Source organism: Struthio camelus, chromosome Z (assembly GCF_040807025.1).
Source record: "Struthio camelus isolate bStrCam1 chromosome Z, bStrCam1.hap1, whole genome shotgun sequence".
Lineage (NCBI taxonomy): Eukaryota > Metazoa > Chordata > Aves > Struthioniformes > Struthionidae > Struthio > Struthio camelus.
The window spans coordinates 68967871-68988115 of record NC_090982.1 but is presented as its reverse complement, the minus strand read 5'-3'; the positions used below and the strand labels follow the sequence as shown (position 1 = coordinate 68988115).

Genomic DNA, 20245 nt, shown 5'->3' with positions numbered 1-20245 from the left:
ATTGATTTATGTGGAAATTTGATTGACATGAATAATTACATTGTCGATGGCATGTTCATGCTTGAAGGATTTACTGTTTAACGGTCAGTTACTTTAGGTAAAGGCAGTTTTTCTGACAATCTGATTGTACTGATGAGCTTGTACACCAATATCGTGCACTTCTGTACCGTGTACAAGCCATGGTGGGGGCTTCGGCTTATAAACTGACACAAACGAAAGTGGAAGAATAGGATATAGCTATACTAGAAAGCTAAGTAGCACTAGGAAACATTTCTGGACACTGGAACTCAATTGTCCATCCCGTAAAATTTTTTAAATCTTCCCTGGCATGATTTTGACTTGGGCCACTTAACACTTTCCCCACCAACTCCTGAGCGTGGTTCAGGAGTTAAGGTGGGCCACAGGCAGTTTCTATATGGCCATCCTGTTTTGGAGAATAAGAGAGTTTAACAGTAGAGTCACAGACTGTCCTGTGATAGCTGACCTCAGTGTTGGAGATCATACTCATTTACAATTAATTTGCTGATACAAATGTTGCTACAAAGGATTAGGGCACTTTTGGGAAAAAGTACCTGATGATATAGGAATGTCATCATTCCTATATGAATATATGAATATATGAATATATATGGAATATGTTTATTTCTTACCAGCTTAAAACTATCCTGTTTGCAACCTCTCTTCTTCCTTGTTTTGCATCTTGACAGCTCATTCCATAGAGCCCTACTGCCATGCAATGGCCCAGCCTCCATGAGGCAGAGCTGCACCCTTGCTGGAATGACAATATTTACCAGAGAAAGGAATTTCTCAAGGAAATAGTTAAAAAATGAAATTTGAATCTTTTTTTTAATTTGTTGGTTAACAGTCAAAAGGTCTTTAAAGTTTTTGGAGATAAAAAAAGAAGTTGCTACTGTCCCTCTATAGCTATCTCTGGAAAACTGCATGAAACAAGGAGAAAACAAGTACAATTTTACAAGGAAAGAAACACTCACTTAGTTTTACTATATCGTAGAAGTTTCTCTCTGAATCTTTCCACCACAGGCAGCGCACAGAAAAAAATGGGGTCCTGGACTATACCCATTTATGTGGAGACTGAGAATGTGCTCAGAGTGATCCATGCAGAGACACCACGGCCCTAACTACCATTGCTTTCTCTGTGTGGCCAGCTGTGCCTTTCTAGATCCCCTGCAGCAGCAAAGAGATTCCTTCCTAGAGATCTTGACAGTTAAGTGTGGTCTCACCTTCCAAGCAATTACAAAGGGCTGCCAAGCCTTGTCAGCCAAACATAAGTGAATAATTGTCTATACTTTTCTTTTGCAATCTATATTAAAACATGTATTTCTGCTCCCAGAAAATGCAGGAATGAAATAATTGTACTGTAGCTACAGAGAAAATGTTCCAAGCTGGTAATTTTTTAAAACTTAGAACTGTTAATCAAATTATAAAAAAAAATCATGAGCACAGGTCCGTATGGCAGAATATTATTCTTAATGGCTTATTTTTAGTTGTCATCTTCTTTTTATCCCTAGAGGCTTGTATTTTTTCGCCTTACAAAAATGATGGCTAGAAATCTTGGTTTGATTGTTTATTCTTTAAATGAAAGCTGGTATTTTTACATAACCATATGACTTTGGGAGCCAAAGCTTTAAGAAAGAGACAAAGAAACTTCTGGTAAAAATCATGACAAATGGCAAGACAATGCAGGAAGATTTCAAATTTTTCTAGATTATTTCTAAGGTGCCAATAATACCATAATTATACTTACTTATAATTGTAATTATGCTATAATTATGATTATAGTCTGTAATATACTAGCATATATAATAACATAGTATATACTATATTATACTAGGATTTCACACCATTATCTCAGACTTTTAGAAAAGCTTTTAATTTGGTTCCCGTATCAGTTAACAGGTTTTCATTATAAAGCTATGTTTCCTTCTGATTACAGAGATTATTGCTGGTTGGAATGAAAGGTGAGAAATACTTCCTGAGACACTCCTAATGGAACTCTGCCTGTGCAAATTCTTAAAAATGCTTAATGAATGCAAAATTTGACATGCGACATGCCCACTTCAAGCCAGAATGGGTTGTGCTTTCATCGCTGATGTAACACATTTGCGCTAAGGGTGTGAATTTACTGTTCGTGCAGTAGACAGTTTGAGCTTTTCTATATAGCAGACCTCAGTGTGGGCAAAATCTGTCTAGTAACATGGCTGGGACTCCAGCAGGGTGTCTGGCCCACAGGTCCACATTTGTCTAATGGGAGACCAAACACCAAACACGTTCTTTGAAACAGCCAGTCGGGAACAATTATTTCATGTGAAACACACATTAGACTTTGGTTTCAAATGATAAGTGATGGTTTCTATGTGGTCTCAGTCCATGTTTCAACCCAACATGCATAAACTGCCTCTTTTCTGCAACTTTTGAAACGAATTTCTGTGCTGTTCCTGACGTTCCCTTGCTGCATTTTTAAAAAATGAAATTAAACACAAGGCTCTATTCAGCTGAAAACAATCCCTGCAGCTGTTAACTGCCTGAACTCTTTGAGTCTCTTGTGCTCTGAAGATATTAATACAATTCTTAAAGGGAAAATATCCCCTCTCCAGCAGCAAAGGGAGGGTTTATTAGGCATTCTCTGGCACAGTCCCCTCAACAAACACAGCTCTGCCTCCATCCTTTGAACTCTTGAGGAAAATACCATGGGGAAGCTCACTGAGCATATTAAACATGGGATGTGAGAATGATGATCCCAGCCAGCAGAGCTGTTGTTCTGTTCTCAGTTCTAGCAGAGAAGTTATGGCTGTCCACAGCATCCCGTTCTCCTGGGCCTAGTAGGGCGGTAGGGAGCAATGGCAGAGAGTATTTCTTCTTGGCCAAGCTTAAGTAAGAGAAATACTAACAGGACTAGTCCATGCTCTGATATTTGAACTAGCCTTTCTTGATGTAGAATATGGAAAAAATACACATATTTTTGCATGCATGGAATTGCATGGAAGTAGCAATTTAGAAGGCTTTGTAGCAGCAATCTCTCGGGGGGGGGGGAAGGTCAGTCTGTATGTATTTCCTCTGATTTCTAGGAGCAGCTAAAAGGAAGAAAGAAGAGGAGTTTGTGATTTGCCTCCACCTGAGGCAAAGTGTCTTTTGTGCAGTTTTAATTTCCCCCTTTTTCCAGAGTTAATCTGCACATTTGTGAGCTAAAGGTTATGGGAAGGTTAAATGGTGGGACTAAATCATAGAATTTTAAAAATGCGGAACCAAAGAAAGATTAGGGTAGGAGGGGATCTCTGAGGGTCCTGATGTGGAGGGGGCCCCACTTTATCTTTCTGATGAATAAACTGGTTGTTCCCAGAGATGTTGTCCAGACCACTGCCTAATTTGCATGAGCCTTAGTTTCAGAGATTTCCCTCTGGAAGGTGCCTGCACTGGAGTAGGCCTAGAAAAAAATGCACAACAGATTGGGTGCCTTTAGTCTGCTAAGGCACAGTAACAAGGGATGTAGCCCAAATTCAAGCTGACCAGGATTGAAGAAGTATGAAACTGTGTTGAAATAACACTGCCTGCAGAGACCAAAATATACTTCAGAAAAACAAAAGTTGAGCCTACTGTATGTGAACCATCTGTGAGAGGCTGTGATTGAAGGAAACATATTTTCATTTCTAGATGTCCTTACCTGTATATAAATATAGTATGTGGCAGTTCAGAGCTTTTTTATTTTTCTGTTGACACATATTTTAAGATGAGTGGACCTGGCCCAAAAGGTGAGGATGCAAATATTTAGTCGCTGTAGGAAAATATGACTGGATTTTCATGAGAGTTCCGTTTCTGCTTATCTGATGTGCAGCTGTTCTGAATATTGCTACTTACTGGAATGTGCTATTGCAAGTGAACAAGTAAAAACATACTTACATAATTGTTCTCCCCCTTTCATCTGGAATGTCTTCTGCAGTAAAGTTTATGCATAACTTCTTAATTTACATTATATTTTACACCACTTACTAATAAATCCTTTACCAATTGCATAATATAGTGTTTAATATCACATATATTTCTTTACCTGTGTGTTTGTCTTCTCTAATTATCTGCCAAGTAATTTTTTAGTGGTTTGGTATTGTTTTATGCATAGGAGATAAGAATATACAGTTCAACAAGAAATGCGCTTAGCTCCATGTCTTCCTTAATTATTCCACAACAGTAGCTGTTTAAATATGTTTTAAATTACATTTACATTATTCTATTCCCAAAGGTCTTCAGCAAGACTATCTAAGCTGCTTATTTCTGCAACTCTGATTTGGTAAAAAATTAAGGTATAAGTTTAACGTGAAGCATATACATAGTCTCAGTGAGATAACTCATAATTTGGTTTCAGGTGACATTGCTGAGCCTACAGTAAATATACTCTGAAGTAGAAGTAAGATCCTTCATCTGTGCCCAATGGCAAAATGTGGGGGCCTTAGTGGGGGTTCTTAGCATCCGTTTTCCACATTTCTCAACTAAAGCACTTGCTTTCTGAATATTTTGGGAGACACAATAGCCGGCTCAGTTCAAGCAATTGCCTGTTGAAATAGCAGCAGCTGTGGCTCACCTGTACTGCCCAGTGCAGAGCTGTTTTGAAGTCTTTGTCCACCAGAGTCAGATCTGCTCCCTTCTGCAGCAGGGTGTGTGTGTGCTGGGGCCTGTTGTGGAAAGCAGCCCAGTGAAGTGAAGTCATTCCCTGAAAGCCACAAACCCAGAAAGCAAATAATCATCACTCACAGTAGTGCTTTTCAATTCTCTTTTAAACTACAGATAAGCTTGACAGCTCTGAAAACATTTGGGGTTGGCCGACTCTTCGTTCTTTATCTTAATTTGAAATAATTTGTAGCAGCTTCTGAAGTAGTGGAGTCATAAGGGTGAACCAAGCAATTTGCTTTTTAGGGTTATTACAGAAAATCGGCACAAATATGAATGCTTCTACCATACCTAACGTGCTTGTAATGCAGTGACGTGCATTGTCAGGAGCATGACAGTCGGGGAATAGCCCCTCATTGCTAAGTTTGGATCCTGTGAGAAAGGCCTATTTTAGACTGGTGTTTTCTCAAGACAGTGTGATATCTATCTTAGGCCTTATCTTTGATCCAAAATAAATATTATAAGTAAGAATTTTAGCTGGCACTAATCAGCTAGCTAAGGAAGCGGCCCAATGATGCCAACAAGAAACACAATATAAACATAGCACGTTTACTGTTTAAGGAGAAAACAAAGCAAATGGTAAGCTATTGACCTGCATTTTCATTCCATCTTAGCTGTGTTCAGTCAGTCTTGGAAGAGGAGAGAATTCATGGCCTGTATTTTCACCTTCATCAGCACGATTACAGCCACTGTATTTTACTCTAAATCCATAATATTAAAGATTTTTTGAATAAACTTACTCATTCAACATATTTCTTAAAAACTCTGAGTTCTGTTCAGATGTGGTAACGCTGTACTTTGCACAAGTGTTATTTACTATGTCTTACAGGGAAAATGAATTTCAAGGCTCTTTCCTGAATTCCAAAAGGATAAAAAGCAGAAAATGTGGAATGGAAAATAAATTAAAACTTGATATAGAGCCTCATAAAGCCAAATGGCAACAACTCAGGAAAAGAACTGGATACAAAAGATTCGTTCAGACAGCTTATCAATGCGTTAATCCTGGAAGTTGTTAGCAGTGATTTTCTGAGTAAAAGTTTGAATCCCCTAACATTAATTTCTCTCTACTCACTGTAAGCTTTTCAGGTCCCCAGATGGCTTAAATACAGATGATGGCAAAATAAAGCAGTTGAACTAGAGCAGATTTTTTTTTTTGTAGTTATGGTTGGCAAAGCTTAATCATTGGGAGTTTTGGTTTTGTAAAATCAAAAACGAGAGTGCAATCTTGTCCCCACTGAGATTAATGGGAGCTCTGCCATTGACGTCAGTGGACAAAGATTTTGACACAGGGGACTTAGTACTGTTGAAGGACGCTCAGTATCTGTGAGTGGTATGAGGTGAGGCTTTAGTAAGGTTATTTCCAGCTGGGACAAGGGTCCTCAAGGCCAGTTCTGGAGAGTGGGAAAAGTCAGTGAAAGAGAGCGAGCTACAGTGTGCAAGGCAACTTCCTATCACCCACTGTCAGTCTGTTGACATGAGCAAAAGGGCAAAATTATTGCAAAATTAACTTTCTGCTCCCACTGTGGTCACTAGCAAAGCCAGCTATAGCATAAGATTATAAAAAGAGCGTAGTTGGTAGGGACCAAAGGTCTGTCTAGTCCAGGAACATGATTCAGAGTGGTCAGTAATAGATGCTCAGGGGGAAAACGCAACATATGAGGCTTGGTGATAGGTAACCACCTAACTCTTGGCAATAGGTAGGCTAAGACTTTCTACGCCATCCAGACCATTAAACCACAGCTTCCACAGTGTAGCTATGCATTATATGAAAAAGTACTTCCCTTCATTTTCTTTAAACAGCTGCCTGATAATTTCTGTGGGTGTCCCCAACAGTTTAGATGTAAAAAACAGTGAATAATCATTCCCTTTTCACCTTCTCCATGACATTTATGATGCAACAGACTTTTATTATCATCACTCTGACATACTTACCAAGTTGAACGTCCTATTCTAGTTAGTTTGCTCTAGTTAGCCTGCCCATGAAAAGAAGCTGTTCTATAACTGTGATCATCTTTTTAGTCCTTTTCTGTTCCTTTTCTTGTATATCCTTTTTCAGATGATTTTTGCACCCGGTATTCATGATGTGGCCGTACCAAGGATTCAGACAGAGCATAATGTTGCTTCCTGTTTTGTTCTCTATTTCTTTTCTAATAATTTGTACGTTCCACGTGTCCTTTCGGAGCAGTGAACTGAGCAAAGAGCACTGAGCTGGTTATAGCGGCAGCTCACACGTGCGGGCCTGCTGCAGTGGGCTGCAACTATCCAACCCATACCCCTCTGATTTGTGCATGGTGATAGCACCCTTGAGTGGCATCTGTTGATAGTCTACCGTTTGTGAGCTAGAGCATGAGGTGTATGTCAGAACAAGCAAAGCCGGAAGAGTCTGAAGATCCAGCAAAATATAATATTAAAGATAAGAAAGGCAAACAGTTGAACATCTATAAAAATAAGGAGCAAGAGGGGACAAAACGGGAGAAAAAAAAAGGAAAAAGGTATGGATGATGGGCAGTGACCACAGAAGAGTGAAATCCAGAAAATGTGGACCTGAAGTAGCAGGCAGAACATTTATTTGCATCTGGGAAGTATGCTATGATACTGATTTTGCCCAGATTCTGGGCTTTTTCAGGGAATATTTGTTCACATTGTCATCTCACAGGCTTCATAAGTAAACCCACAGAAAGCCACAGTTGTGGAAATTATGAAACCTCCAGATGTATTTCTTACTGCTTACGTGTTCATGCATTCATTGGGGTGTTTTTCTCAAGTGTTTTCCTTACGCCAAGAGAACAGCTTTATTAACTGAAATCAGTTGTGAGGACCCATATTTTTCAAAAAACATGAATATTCAGGGTTGGTACTGATACCTGAACAAATACCTTCTTAGTGCCAGATGACAATGACCTAGACTAAAAGGTCTAAATTTCATTTATTGATGCATACAGCAAAACATTATGGATTGGAAAGTGCCATCCAGGGTTTGATATAATTCATTAGCAACATAACTCTATGCAAAGGCAAACCCTGTGGCTGCTTTAGGCTGTTGTAAGCAGGGTCTGCAAACTGTCTAGCGGACAAGGAAGGTACATGGAAAGAGAGAAAATTAGGAGCCCTGTGGTGGTTCTGGCACTGTGGAGAGGAGAATCATCCTCGAGCAATTGCTAGAGTGAAGAGAAACATATGAAAAAGTGTCCAGAGTCTCTCTTGCGTCTTGGCTTCTTTATATGGAGATTCAGTCACATCTGAAAAATTGAGACTTTCCTGTGCACAGTATTTATATATATATTTACGCAAGGCACAATTCTTTGAGGATCAGAGTAACACAGCATAATTTTTGTAGCTCTGTGACTGTTCCATGCTATACTAGGTTTCTGGTATTTTCCCTGAGAACTGTTAATTCTTTAATGGTGGGGGGTTTGGAAGAGGTGAAGATTCAGTCCAGTGTCTCACTTCAGAAGACTCAAAAGCTATTTATGTATTGGCAAATGAGTTAAGAGACTTTTTTCCAGATACCTCACAACTGGCAGTATATAGAGGAGGTTTATGAGTCTAGAGGTGCATCACACATCATAGTAAGAAAAATGAGGCAAGGCTTTGCAAAGTTCAGCAAGAGCATTAGAGAAGTCTTAGGTTTGTGCATAGTCTCCTCATAAAATTGGTGGTTCTGTGGTTTCTTTCTGCGCAGACTGGGACCTCAGAGTATGACCTCAGAGACCGGGACTGTGACTTGTAGCGCAAGCTCACTCACCTCATTGTCCTGATGATTAATTTCACTAAGATTTGACTGCTGCAGAAGCACATTCAGAAGCCTGCAGAAGCAATGACATAATCAGTGTGCCGCACTCCTGACTAAATCCAAAAAACTGACATTTATTGAGAAATAAAACATGCAATATAAGGAAGCAAAATCAGTACTAGTGATGGGCACGGGTCAGGGTTTTGTAGTGCTAGAGAAGCAAATAGGATCTGATGGCTTACTGTAACGACATAAATTTACCACTGAGAATCAAAAGCAGATACCTTAGGGAGAATTCTTATGTTGATTGCCAGAGGGGAATCAGAATGTGTAATACTATAAGCATATGCAGTCTTCTGTAACTTAGAAATCCATTGTAATCTTATTTTATGAAGTTTTAAACAAACAGAAATGATAATGACTTATTTCTAAAATGGGTTTTCAGACTTTTTGACTCTTGAAGTAGTGTAGTATTTTGTATGTGTTTGTGTGTGTTTGTGGGTACATACATGCATACATACCTGCATACATACCTACATACATACAAATCAATGGGATTTTACAAGGCCTTCCAGTGTGGTGTGGGGATAAGGCCATTGTTATGGCACAAAATACAGCAACATATCGGTTCACATTTTTGTAGAATGTCAAACTACAAACACTCCCCTCTGGTGGAGGGAATAGTTACAATAGAATGATGACACATAAAATATTATCCAAGTGCAATAACATTTGTAGCACTTAACAGATTTTTGCCACAGGGTCTTCATTGCTTTCCTTGTCCTTATGTCATCCTATGAAGATGATCTGAAATCACAGTCAGTTTGGAGCAGATAGTTGTGTCTAACAGAAGGCTGTAAAGTATTTGGACCATGTAGGTGAATGGACCATAGAAATGACAAGAACCATCTGTCACAGCCTGTAACAAAGCCAAATAGCACAGATACTAGCCCTTATGTACAGTTCTTATGATTCTAACAAATAGAAAGATTTATCCTTAGTGCATCCCTATGTAGGATCAGAATCGTAATGCAAATGTGTGGCTGGGGCTCATCTGAAGGTGTAAGTTTGTTAGAAACATTCAAAACATGGATTTTAAAAAGACACACAGTTTTGCAAGGAAATTAAAAGATGATGAAGTGTCAAGGTAGGAACTCTGAGTAAGTAACAAATACAAAGCGTGGAGACAGTACTTTATAGGGGTAAAATGCTATTTCCTGAATTCTGAAGTTTTTTTGCTTCATTCTCATTAGAGAGCAGCAAGTTGCTCAACAAGAGCAACTCCTTGAGTTTGTAAATTTTGCACAGTTAAATGTATGCAATCATGCATTTATTCTCACTTGAAGGAGGCCGAATGAAAATCTTTTACTGCTTTTCATTAGGACAATCTTCTGCTGCTTCCAGTACATTTTCTGGATTGAACTTCCTCAGGTGTGTTCATCAGATTAAGTTGAGAACATTGTAGGAGAAATCTGTTTGTGGGTTTTTTTTCCAGTAATAAACAACTAGATAATGGAAATTATTCAGAAGGAAGACATTTCAGATTGCTTAGGGATGATTTAGGTAATTCTGCAGGTGAAAAGCTAATCTATTTGTTAATGCCATATTCAGGTAGCAGAAGTCCAAATTCAGTTCTTTTTTTTAACTCAAAGCTCCTGAAGCGTGAAGACTGGGAATATCCCAGTGCTTTATTAGGACTTCAACTCCATTTATATGTGGGTACAATCCCTGTAGAAAAGGGGCGTTACACCTCCCTTTCTGAATCATAAAGCATAATAGAGACATATTATAGGAACTCTGAAAAGGATGACGGTTTAGGACTGATGTGATTAGAACAGTAAAAAATTGTAAAAGGAAAGAGACATTTTATGGTCATTTGGCAGGATGAGTTAAAACAGAACCTCAGAAGTTCAGTGTCTGAAAACCAGTCTAAAGAGACTAGTGAGCAGAAAAAAAGTGAGGTAACTGTAACTGAAAATTGACCTTTAAAAAAAAATAGACCTTAAAAAACTGTAATTGAAAATCCCGTGTATCACACGGTTTTATATTTCTTTACATGGTTCTGTAGTTTAACCCCAGATATCATCAATGAATCAAATGTATTTGAAAGACACATATCATTCTTTTAAAGCCTTTATCCACAAACCTTAGCTCACTTCTATCCTCAGACCATTATGGCTATAGCAATGCTACCACTGAAATATATGGATATTCACTGACCCCCAGCTGAGAATCCTCTGATATCTACTACTTTTAAATATACCTTTTGCAGATAGAGGTCAGGAAGTCCATGGATTCTCTTTCTACCTTTTCTCCTAGGCTCTGTGGAACGTGCACTGAAGCATGTAAATCAATTATCAAATCAAGTGATAAATTATCATAAATCAAGTGACTGCTGTCTCTGCCTTTCCATGCAGTCTATGTGCTGCCTCCAGCACACGGGCTTGTAGAAGTGGGCTGCCAGCTGTTAAGCTTGGCTGAAAAAGCATTTCATAGCTGGCCACCACCTTTGCCCTTTTGCCCATGAGATGGGATTCAAGAGAGCAGCAATGACTGTGAGGGAAAAGTCACCCCTGCTGCTCCAGCCATGTCTTCTAGGCATGGGGCAATCCCAGCCAGAAGGCAGATGCAGAGGAGCTGAGCAGCTGGTAAACTGGCCAGAGCAAAGGTGTGCCTGTGTCCATGGGGAATGTGAAAAAACTTTCAGGGAAGTCTATGTGCTGCTGTTAAAGTAAATTACTGTTCCTTTCAAATATCAACATATCTAGTATTGTACAAATATTGTCTTCTTTCTGTAGAGGCTTTGCTTAATGATATGCACTGATACTTGCGCAGAAACCACCAACTAGTCCCTTTAAGTGATGCACGAAAAGCAGTGATGAAGACGGAAAATTAATAAAGCCATTGAAAAGAGGGTGAAGAGCAAGATGAGCAGAAATGCACAGAGCTCTAGGCTGGCAACAACAGCAAAACTATAGCCTTAGTGGTTAAGCTAGACGAACATTTTGCGTTCACTGAATGTTTTACCTCTCTCTAATGTCTCCCTATCCATCTAGACATGAGTTACTTAGGAGAGTTTTCTGAGTGAATTTATTCAGATGTGCAAATCAAGACTCAAAATTGTGTCGGCTTTCCTATTATCATAGGCTAAAATGAGAAAAAGAGTATCTTCCCTAAGACGAGAATGAAGAAATATGTGAAGAAATACTCTTTAGTTGTTACTCAGCCTAGTTAAACTCTGTTACTCAGAGTAGTTACGAATGAGACAGTCCACTAAACCTCAGCTTCCTCTTTACAGTAAGGGCTCTCAGAGAGTTTGTCTTGTGGAAAACTTTTCTCACACTTGCCATGGTACTCAGGGAAGATGTCCAGAGAAAGAGCTTCCTGTAATATTTCTTGTGGGGAGGTGGCAAAAGGGTACTTGGTCAAGGAACATCCAGAGTTTCAACCTCTATTATGATGCTGTTTGTTTTTTTCTCCTGCTGTTGAGATCTCAAATCAGGCTCCCCCATATATCTGGCCATATATCTGTGATATAGAAGTGCTGTACAAAGCTTTTCCTCCTTTCTGTCCCCTTTACGATAACTACTAAGCAAAAGAGCACGTTGCAAGTGTAACTGTCACACCTTCCTGGCCTGTGCTGCCTTTGGTGCTAGGTAAACTCCTTCACTGACTATCTGTTAATATTCAACCACCAAACACTGTTGGAGCCTGGGACATACCTCACATCAGGCTCTGCGGTAGCAGCATGTAGTGGCAACCTTCCATTTTTATCAGGTATGTTCTGTTTAGCACCATTTCTGAGCAGGCTGACACAGCCTTCCAGCCAGCCCTAGAAAAGAAATTACATGTCAAAGAAGAAAGTAAAATACATCAAGCCATATCTGACTTCAGTATGGGACTATAGCCATTTCTACGACCTGAGGAACTGGCCTTTTGCTTCCCCGCAGCAAGTCTCTCAGCACCAGGAGTGGTTCCCTTTTGGAGTGTGAGTCTCAGACTGGATCACCCATGCATTTTTGTGATAAAATGTTTTGTTTACACTGCATTCAGGTTTTTCTGCAGCTGTGGCCAGGAGTAAAAGTGATTAAAAATCTGCTAATTCCTGTATCACTGGCAAATGCTACGCATGTTCCTGCATGTGGATTTCATTATGCCAGGCTAAACCAAGAACATGAACACTTAATCTCGTTTCTTTTATGAGAATTTAGCACAGATGGCAAATCGATACTAAAAAGCCTTAGAGTGTGGTCTTTTAAACTTTGTTGCAGAAGTCTGAACTAGTGAAAATGTTGGACTGAAAACAGCACCAAAGCAGATGGTATGGTTCTTGGAATAAAACCTTCTATTGGTCACCTGAACAAAAAGGCAAGTCAACAATCTGGTTGTAGTTCTGTAAATCTTTCAGCGTGTGCCTAAGTTCCAGGAAAGTCAAGCATGTGTTTAAGGTTTTTTGCTCAAAGCTCTGCAAGCAATCTATAAAGAACACTCCCTCCTGTACTACTCGAGTCAGATTGGTATCACCAGCTTTTTTAAGGAAAAGGGGTGGAATGAGGGAGCTAGAACATACTTGTTGCTTCTCCTAGTGGAATTATAAGACGATTGAATTCTGCATGCAACTCTGAATATGCTGAATTCAATTCTCTGGACAAACATCGCAGCCAAATGCTCTCTAGATCTCAGATTATATTCATCGTAGAAACAGAGATGGAAACTTTGAAGCCTGGGTGGCTAAAATCTTTTCCAGTCATTTTGTTTTTTTCCAGAGAATATTTTTTCCCCTCTGGGAGAAGAGGAAGGAAAAAAGGAGCATGACACTGATTGTAGGATTTTTTGAAAATATTTGGCAAAGGAAATGTTTGTTCTGAAGTAAGTGGGGCATGCTCCTTGCATTGGATAAGAATGTCTGTTTTCCTACCTTCTACACTTATTTTCTGACTGAATGTCTCATAGCTGAGCTGAAGCATTGTTTTTGTCCTGAATATGCAGGAAGAAACTAGAGGTAAGGGATGTGATTGAATTAGGGGGCCACTTTATCCATTTAAATGAGCTGGCGCTTATCCAGCAATAACTCATACCATGCAGCTTGGGTAAACGTTCCTTCCTCTCTTCTTTCCAGCTAATAAAGGAAGACCATGGTCAACCCCTCTTCCCTGCTAACCTGATGCCTGCCATCCTGTTATCCCAGTCCTGAACCATGTCTCCCTTCCCAAAGTTCACAGTTGGGATCTCTTCTCCTGTTGTTACTGGCATGTGGATCGGGGGACTGGATCACTTATGATCTGAATATCTGCACTGGCACCTGCAGCAACTTGAATTTAAGCTCTTGACCTGGCCAGCCAAGGTCCAGTGCTATCATGAAAGGAAAAGTAGTGCCCTGGCTTATGTGGCATGGAGGAAAATATGCCTGCTGGTCCTCCAAAGGCTGAGAGAGGAATGGCCTCTCTGGAGCACAAAAATCTGATGCTGGAAGTGGGAGGGGAAAAGTTAATTTGCATATTAGAAGACAGGAGGGGATTTAAAATCCTTTTCCCATGTATAGGAAACCAGTGGCTTTCCTGAACTCACACAGAGGCCTCTGGGTCTGTAAGATCCCCATACCATGCACTGATTTGTACAACTTTTCAGAGTCCTGAACATTTTCTTACAATCGTTGCTCCCTGCCTTGGGTTATAGCAGAGGTTAAAATTTCACTGTTGTCTAGAACCATGTTTTGTACTTTTCTTCCTGCTACAGTACGAGCAGCAATCCTATTTGCTCTACATATTTCTTCCCTTCATCTATCTTTCCATCCTTCTCGCCTAAGTCTTTGTACCAGATAAGTTGCCAGAGATAAACTGGTTCGTCCACAAGCATCTTGAGTATTAATGTTTGCTCCCATCTTCAACAGAAGCTTCACTGTATCGACCTGGCGTCCTGACACAGCATGCATCAAAGGTGTGCAACCTGGGGAAGAAAGTCAGACGTTCTCTTATAATCTGTGTTTTGTCAAAGCTGTAAGATAAAGATCTTTTCTTATTTGCTAAATTTTGTACCAGTAAATTAACAAATCATTTCTCTGACAACTGTCCAACAGCTGTACTCAGTTTTTTTGCAGGCAGCAAGTAACTCCTATGCCAACTAGATGAGTACTTGATCCTAGGAAGAGCATGACTTCATTAGCAAAAGCCTCATCTCATTAACTCGACTTTTGGAGGGAAAATTATTTTTCTGTTGACAAGCTCTCAACATGAATTGTAGGCTTTGTATACCATTTTGGAGGCTGATGTTCTTCCAAGTGAACAGTAGCTAAGTGCTTGGCTACATTTCTCAAACCCCAGCTTCATGCTGTCTCTATGTATTCAAAAGATGTGTGAAATCAAACCCTATGCCATGCAAAGGAGTGCATGCTTGAGATAATATTTTATTCTTTTACAGACTTGCCTTTGTTCTAGAACATTTTCTCTTCTGTCATCTTCAGAACGTACTTTATATTCTACAAACCATTTTTGTGCTGGATAAACCATGAAAGCTACGTTCAAACTTACTTAATATTAAAATTTCATCATGAAGTATGATGCTGTCTTTTAATTGCTTCCTCTTCCTTCTATTCTGTTAACTGCTGAATAATAGCAAGAGATTTTCCAGCAGAATATGACAAAGCAATTTAAAATGACTAATCTGGGAATTAACCTGAATAATTTGCAATAAAGGCCCATCTGAAGAATAATTATTCTTATTGAATTCAATGAGACTGCTAAGCAAATGTGCACTACTCAAGCTAGAGTTATGCAGATTCTGCCATATGTGCAGAATATGGCCATATATTTTCTCCTGCAAGAGTGGTCTTAGTTACACTTGTATGTACAACTATGTGAACAAGTTTATTCTGGAGTTGCAGTATTTCAGTTTACTGATCAGTCTATTTCCAGCCACTCTTTTATATCCAATCCCTCTCCCATTAAAGATCTGGAAGACTGAGGAGGTGTCAGCTTGACTGAGTGCTCATTTTCTCCACTGACCGATACCTGTTGTGAGCATAACAGTTAGGATGTCAGAATTCGGTACAGGAAAAATTAGTAACCTGGTAAAAGTTGGTAAGATTAGAATATACAGAGTACATACAAATCCTGTAAAAAGAAACTGCAATAAAAACACTCTTGAATAAACAAAGTATTTCTTGAGTGAAGCTTTCAGAGATCTATGTTTCTAATTTACTTGGGAAATAGATGTACATAAAACCCAACAGATGGATAGCACTTTGTGTTAGCATGATATAGTAAACTGTGTACAAAAGGAAAAGGAATGCAATCTCAGCAATAAAACAGATCATCGAGTTCATTGCACATGTGCAGTCATCCCTTTAGCAAACAATCAGATGGCAAAATCTTTCAAATTTGTTTGTGTCTATGCACATACATTTTAAGTGCAAATGACTGGAACTCTACTCTAGAGATGTCCAGAATGTACAGCATTTGGCTTTGATAAAAAAGATTCTTCTTCCTTCCCTGAAATGACAGCAACATCCTCTTGAAGAAGATAGAATAGATTCATGGTAAAGTACTGTCTGATTATATCACATCATCTTGTACCCGAATAAAAGATCTTATAATTACAGGGGGAAAGAAGTATCCAAAGTGTGCATTGCTAGTGGATGTTCCAAAGAATAACTCAAGTTTCCCACTTTCTGCTACTATATATAATTTGCTGAACATGAAAATCAGGATAGAAAATGGAAAAAGATTACAATTTAACTGCACATTGAGGCAATCAATCCCCTGAGAACAAGCTCAGCCCTCATTTACCCTCGCTGTCGCAGCATTCCAGGATGGAAGGATCTTCTCGAATCACTGCAGTTAGGGTGTTCACATCGCCATTAGCTGCTGCTTGGTAAACCACAGTCAAGTCAATCTCTTCTGCTGCATCACCTACAGGGAGGAGTATGTCTGTGAGTAGGCAGAGATCAGGTACAAATGATTAACAGCGAAAACAATTATATGTATTTCACTGAGTTTGTATGACTGTATAACTCAAGGTGGAACAAAGTGTATCCAAACAGCATTGTGCTTTTCATTAGTCATCTAAAACTTGTTCTTCACCACTAAATTCTTCCAAAAATTGTCAGATATAGACAATGAGAGTGACATAAGAAAACTTCTTGACAGTTTCAGCCCCTTATAAGAAATCATACTAGTATTAGCTGAAGATGAAATGAGCAACAATAAAGTAACAACTGAACTACCTCATAGTATTAATGGCTACACTTCTATGAGATAGGATACAATTAGGACAGAAATATTTCCAATTTCTGTTTTATCCTTGCATCAGTCAAAAGACTGAGATTGTTTACTTCCTTCCTCTGAGGCAATCAGAGGAATTCTCTTTTCAGAAAATGAACTTCTGGCAGTTCTGATTTGTGCTAATAATACCTGTAAAAAGGAAAGGTGAACTGCTGGCTTGAACCCAGGAAGGGTTTATTTTCTTTGACACTTACAGGATGAGGTATTGCAAAAAAGCTTTTTTAGAGCAGAGGTAACCTATGTCCAGTGAGGATGGCTGGTCAACTGAAATAGATATTGATGCACTTTCAGGTAAGCTATCTTGAGGAAAGAGAGTGGATGCCTGGGCAACGAAGCATTGCAACTATCACTACCCGTTTTCTATCAGTGGCTAATTCTCTGGGGCAAAGAAATCCCCTCATTTTTGAGGTCACTTTTTATACTCCAGTGGTGCAAAGTGATCTACAGAAGGCAATCCAGTAAGCTCCATGATTTTGAGAGATGTGGAAGTCTGTAAAACCGCAGTGAGATTGTTTGTTATGAGGCACTACCCAAAAGCAAAGTATTATTTCTCTGTGTTGCAAAGTTTTGCACTATTTAATGTCAACTTAAAATGGAAGGAAAAAAATTGCACTAAAGAATATTTTTTCTGTGATATTACAGGAAAGAGTATAATTCTGTTTGCTCTGAAACTTAACTTACATGGATAGAGTGAAACTAATAATATAAAACTCTACTGGAAGCTCATCAATGTGAACTTTATATCAATCATTTTACACCAACTAGAGCATTTATTTGGGCCATTAAAGTTACCAGCAATTAGCTTCAAACACAAAAATGTGCCATTTCAATTTTGCTCAGCTTTTGGAATGTTTTGTTTCTGTTTCCAAAATGCTGATATTAGAGGCTGATTTTGCAGGCCTGGATAGTCAGGCTGCTGAGAGAAGTTTCTCAGTCCTGCACTGAATTTCATTCAACCTTAAATTCCTTCCACTAAATGCTATGCCCTAAGCAGTGAGCCATGCTCCTGTCATAAAACCAGCCAAGAGCTGTCTAAAGAAGCGGCTCTACTTTCTTCAAATACATTTTTTCACAGAAAGCAGTGGTAATCATCAATAGAATTGTCATTAGTGAACTGCGAGGGCACACTTTTGTACATTGTGCAGTAATGATGGCTGAGCAAAATCTATGGGCAAATAAACCCAAGAACTAGTAATAGCTAAAGCTGTTTAAAAGAAAAAAAATGCATTCTTAATGATATATCTTAAACCCAAACACTATTATAAAACCAACTTATTCCTCAGATCCAGAGGATTTTTCAGGAAAAATCTGAAACAGAAAGCAGAACAGAAAATAAGAGATCTATGCAAAGGATAGACACAGGGCAAGTCTACAATATGGAGGCATCCACAGCCACATTCAGTCCCCTAACTCCCCCAGTGAATCTGTGCCTTTGTGGTCTTTTCATTGGCCCCCTAGACTGAGTTAAAAGGATAGCTATAGAAGAGAAAAACAAATGACAGAAAGGCATGGTTACATATAGGAATATGCATGAAATAAATGTTATTGATTTTTGGTGAGCTTATGAACTGATCTCAAAAAAAAAAGAATTCAGTTTTCAGAATGAGGTATGGGCATCTCTAGTGCTATGCTTAACATGCACTTATAGATACAAATCCAGCATTCACAAACACATATATGGCTATTATGGGCTAGACTCGCACAGAAGATAAAGGCATCTAATTACCTTTGAAGGCACCTAACTCTCCCTATGAGGCAGACAAAGAGGAAATGTCTGGAGAAGGCCACCCAATAGCTTGATCTAAGCCATGCAGTGAATCGGTTCCAGAGGCACTGAAAACTAAACACGCCCTTCACTGAACGTGATTAATTTGTGGAAAAAAGGTGTTTCTGGGTGTTTTAGGAGCTCTACTGGGCACTCAGCAACCAATGACAATTTCTGTGTGTTAATGTTTCTCATCAGGCCGTTTCATTACTAAGTGCACTTGCATGTCTATTTCTTGTCTTTATATGGCATTTTATAATTTAGAAACATTTCTTGGAAGTCAAAATGATTAATTGTCAAGCTTCAGTTATATTTTCTTGTTTGGGATTCTGAACCTACTTTTCAATCTTTTTTCTACTCTATGAATTGTAGAGGTCTGATCTATGAGGATGCTTCCTTTATTATCCTTTATCTTTTACTGCACAGTGACTGGAGATGCATTATTGTTATGAACTTACATCTAGTGAATTTTAAACACAGATAATTAGTATATGAGGCCCTTACAATGGAAGGAAAATCTGCTTGAGCCTGCCTTTCAGAAGCTGTTCTTCAACACTGTTCAGATTTTTGCTAGTAGAGAAATGAGTGAGATCCTTTTCTGTGTTCACAGCTTATCTCCTTGCTTGCAACTTCCTTTCTTCCAGACTGCTTATCACATGCTCCACACATCTACACCTTCTTTGGCTTCAAGTGGAGTATTAACCTATTAATTCCATGAGTCCAAAGAGCTGTTTTTTGGGGTAGGCTCAAACCTGATGTCACGGTAAAATGTTCTAGGTATGTAATGTCAGTCAGCTACAGTCTCACCTTTAATTTAAAAAACAGGTGTTTTTTAAGGGAGGGCGAGCTCCCTTAACTCAAAAAGAAATACAACTACAGTAAGCTCTCCTAGTCACTTTAAATCCCACTAGTATAGCTGAGGATCAGAGCTAGAGAGTGTAAGATTTGTCCAGCCACTGCACTGCCTTGTTAATAGAGTAAAGTTAAAAGTGATGCTTCAATCTTACTAGTGAGGTAATCAAAGGAAAGACAAACTGAGTGACTAGTGACTTTTCCTTATGTCATTTGGGGACAGCATCCATAAGAAGTAAACTGTGCAGGAAGAAAAATATTTTAAAGAGAGTTTGAAAAGAGTTAGTAAAAAAACTTTTCTCTAATCATATAATAATATTATTAATACATTGATATAAATTATATTAAGCATTGTTCTCTAGTTTTTTGAATGATAAAAGTTCTTTAAAGATTTAAAGTATTTGTTGCACTATTCATGTTTGTGATCATATGGTGTCATAGCTGAATTCACATTAGTTCCACACTACGATTTACAATCCAGCATAATTCCACACATATGACCTTCTCTCCTCGAGACACAGTCATCATTCTCTGCTTTAAAACTTGGCTACCATGGAGACAGAATCAGCTCTCACCCTGGGAAAGTTTAGTCTGTCAAATATGGAGCTGTGATTATGGGCTTGGGAAAATTATAAAGCTGATACTAAATCTGCCTTCACCAATACACATATTTCTATTCCTTCACTACTCAGCTGAAGTGAATTACATTTCTTTTTTGTTCTAATTAATCTTTTAAATTACAGATTTGATAAAATTTGTAAATCAAAAATGCTAGCTTGACATCAATTATAGTGGGGAGTATATTGCTCAGAGAACTGGTCATTTGCCGCAGTCGCTTTGACATGTGGGCTGTTCGGGCTGCTTGGATCAGGAGGGGCTAACAGCCGCTACCCCTTGGGGTCATTATCAGTGACTAATGCGTGAAAAATGAACTGGATT

At 38.9% G+C, this 20245-nt stretch overlaps 1 protein-coding gene across 23 annotated transcripts in view; it reads right to left on the bottom strand.

The window, feature by feature from the left end:
• Nucleotides 1–20245, bottom strand: part of LOC104146858 (ankyrin repeat domain-containing protein 55) — a 133456-nt gene that overhangs the window by 26837 nt on the left and 86374 nt on the right. For all 23 annotated transcript variants that reach the window (XR_011137797.1, XM_068927572.1, XM_068927575.1 and 20 more), the window contains 5 exons: nt 16195–16317; nt 14226–14356; nt 12133–12242; nt 8423–8483; nt 4592–4720 (listed from right to left, as the gene is read on the bottom strand). Coding sequence is in view for 22 of the 23 variants with exons in the window: in XM_068927572.1 (XP_068783673.1) it covers nt 4592–4720; nt 8423–8483; nt 12133–12242; nt 14226–14356; nt 16195–16317 (554 nt within the window). In the remaining variant the exon portion in view is untranslated. The remainder of the gene's footprint in view (nt 1–4591; nt 4721–8422; nt 8484–12132; nt 12243–14225; nt 14357–16194; nt 16318–20245) is intronic.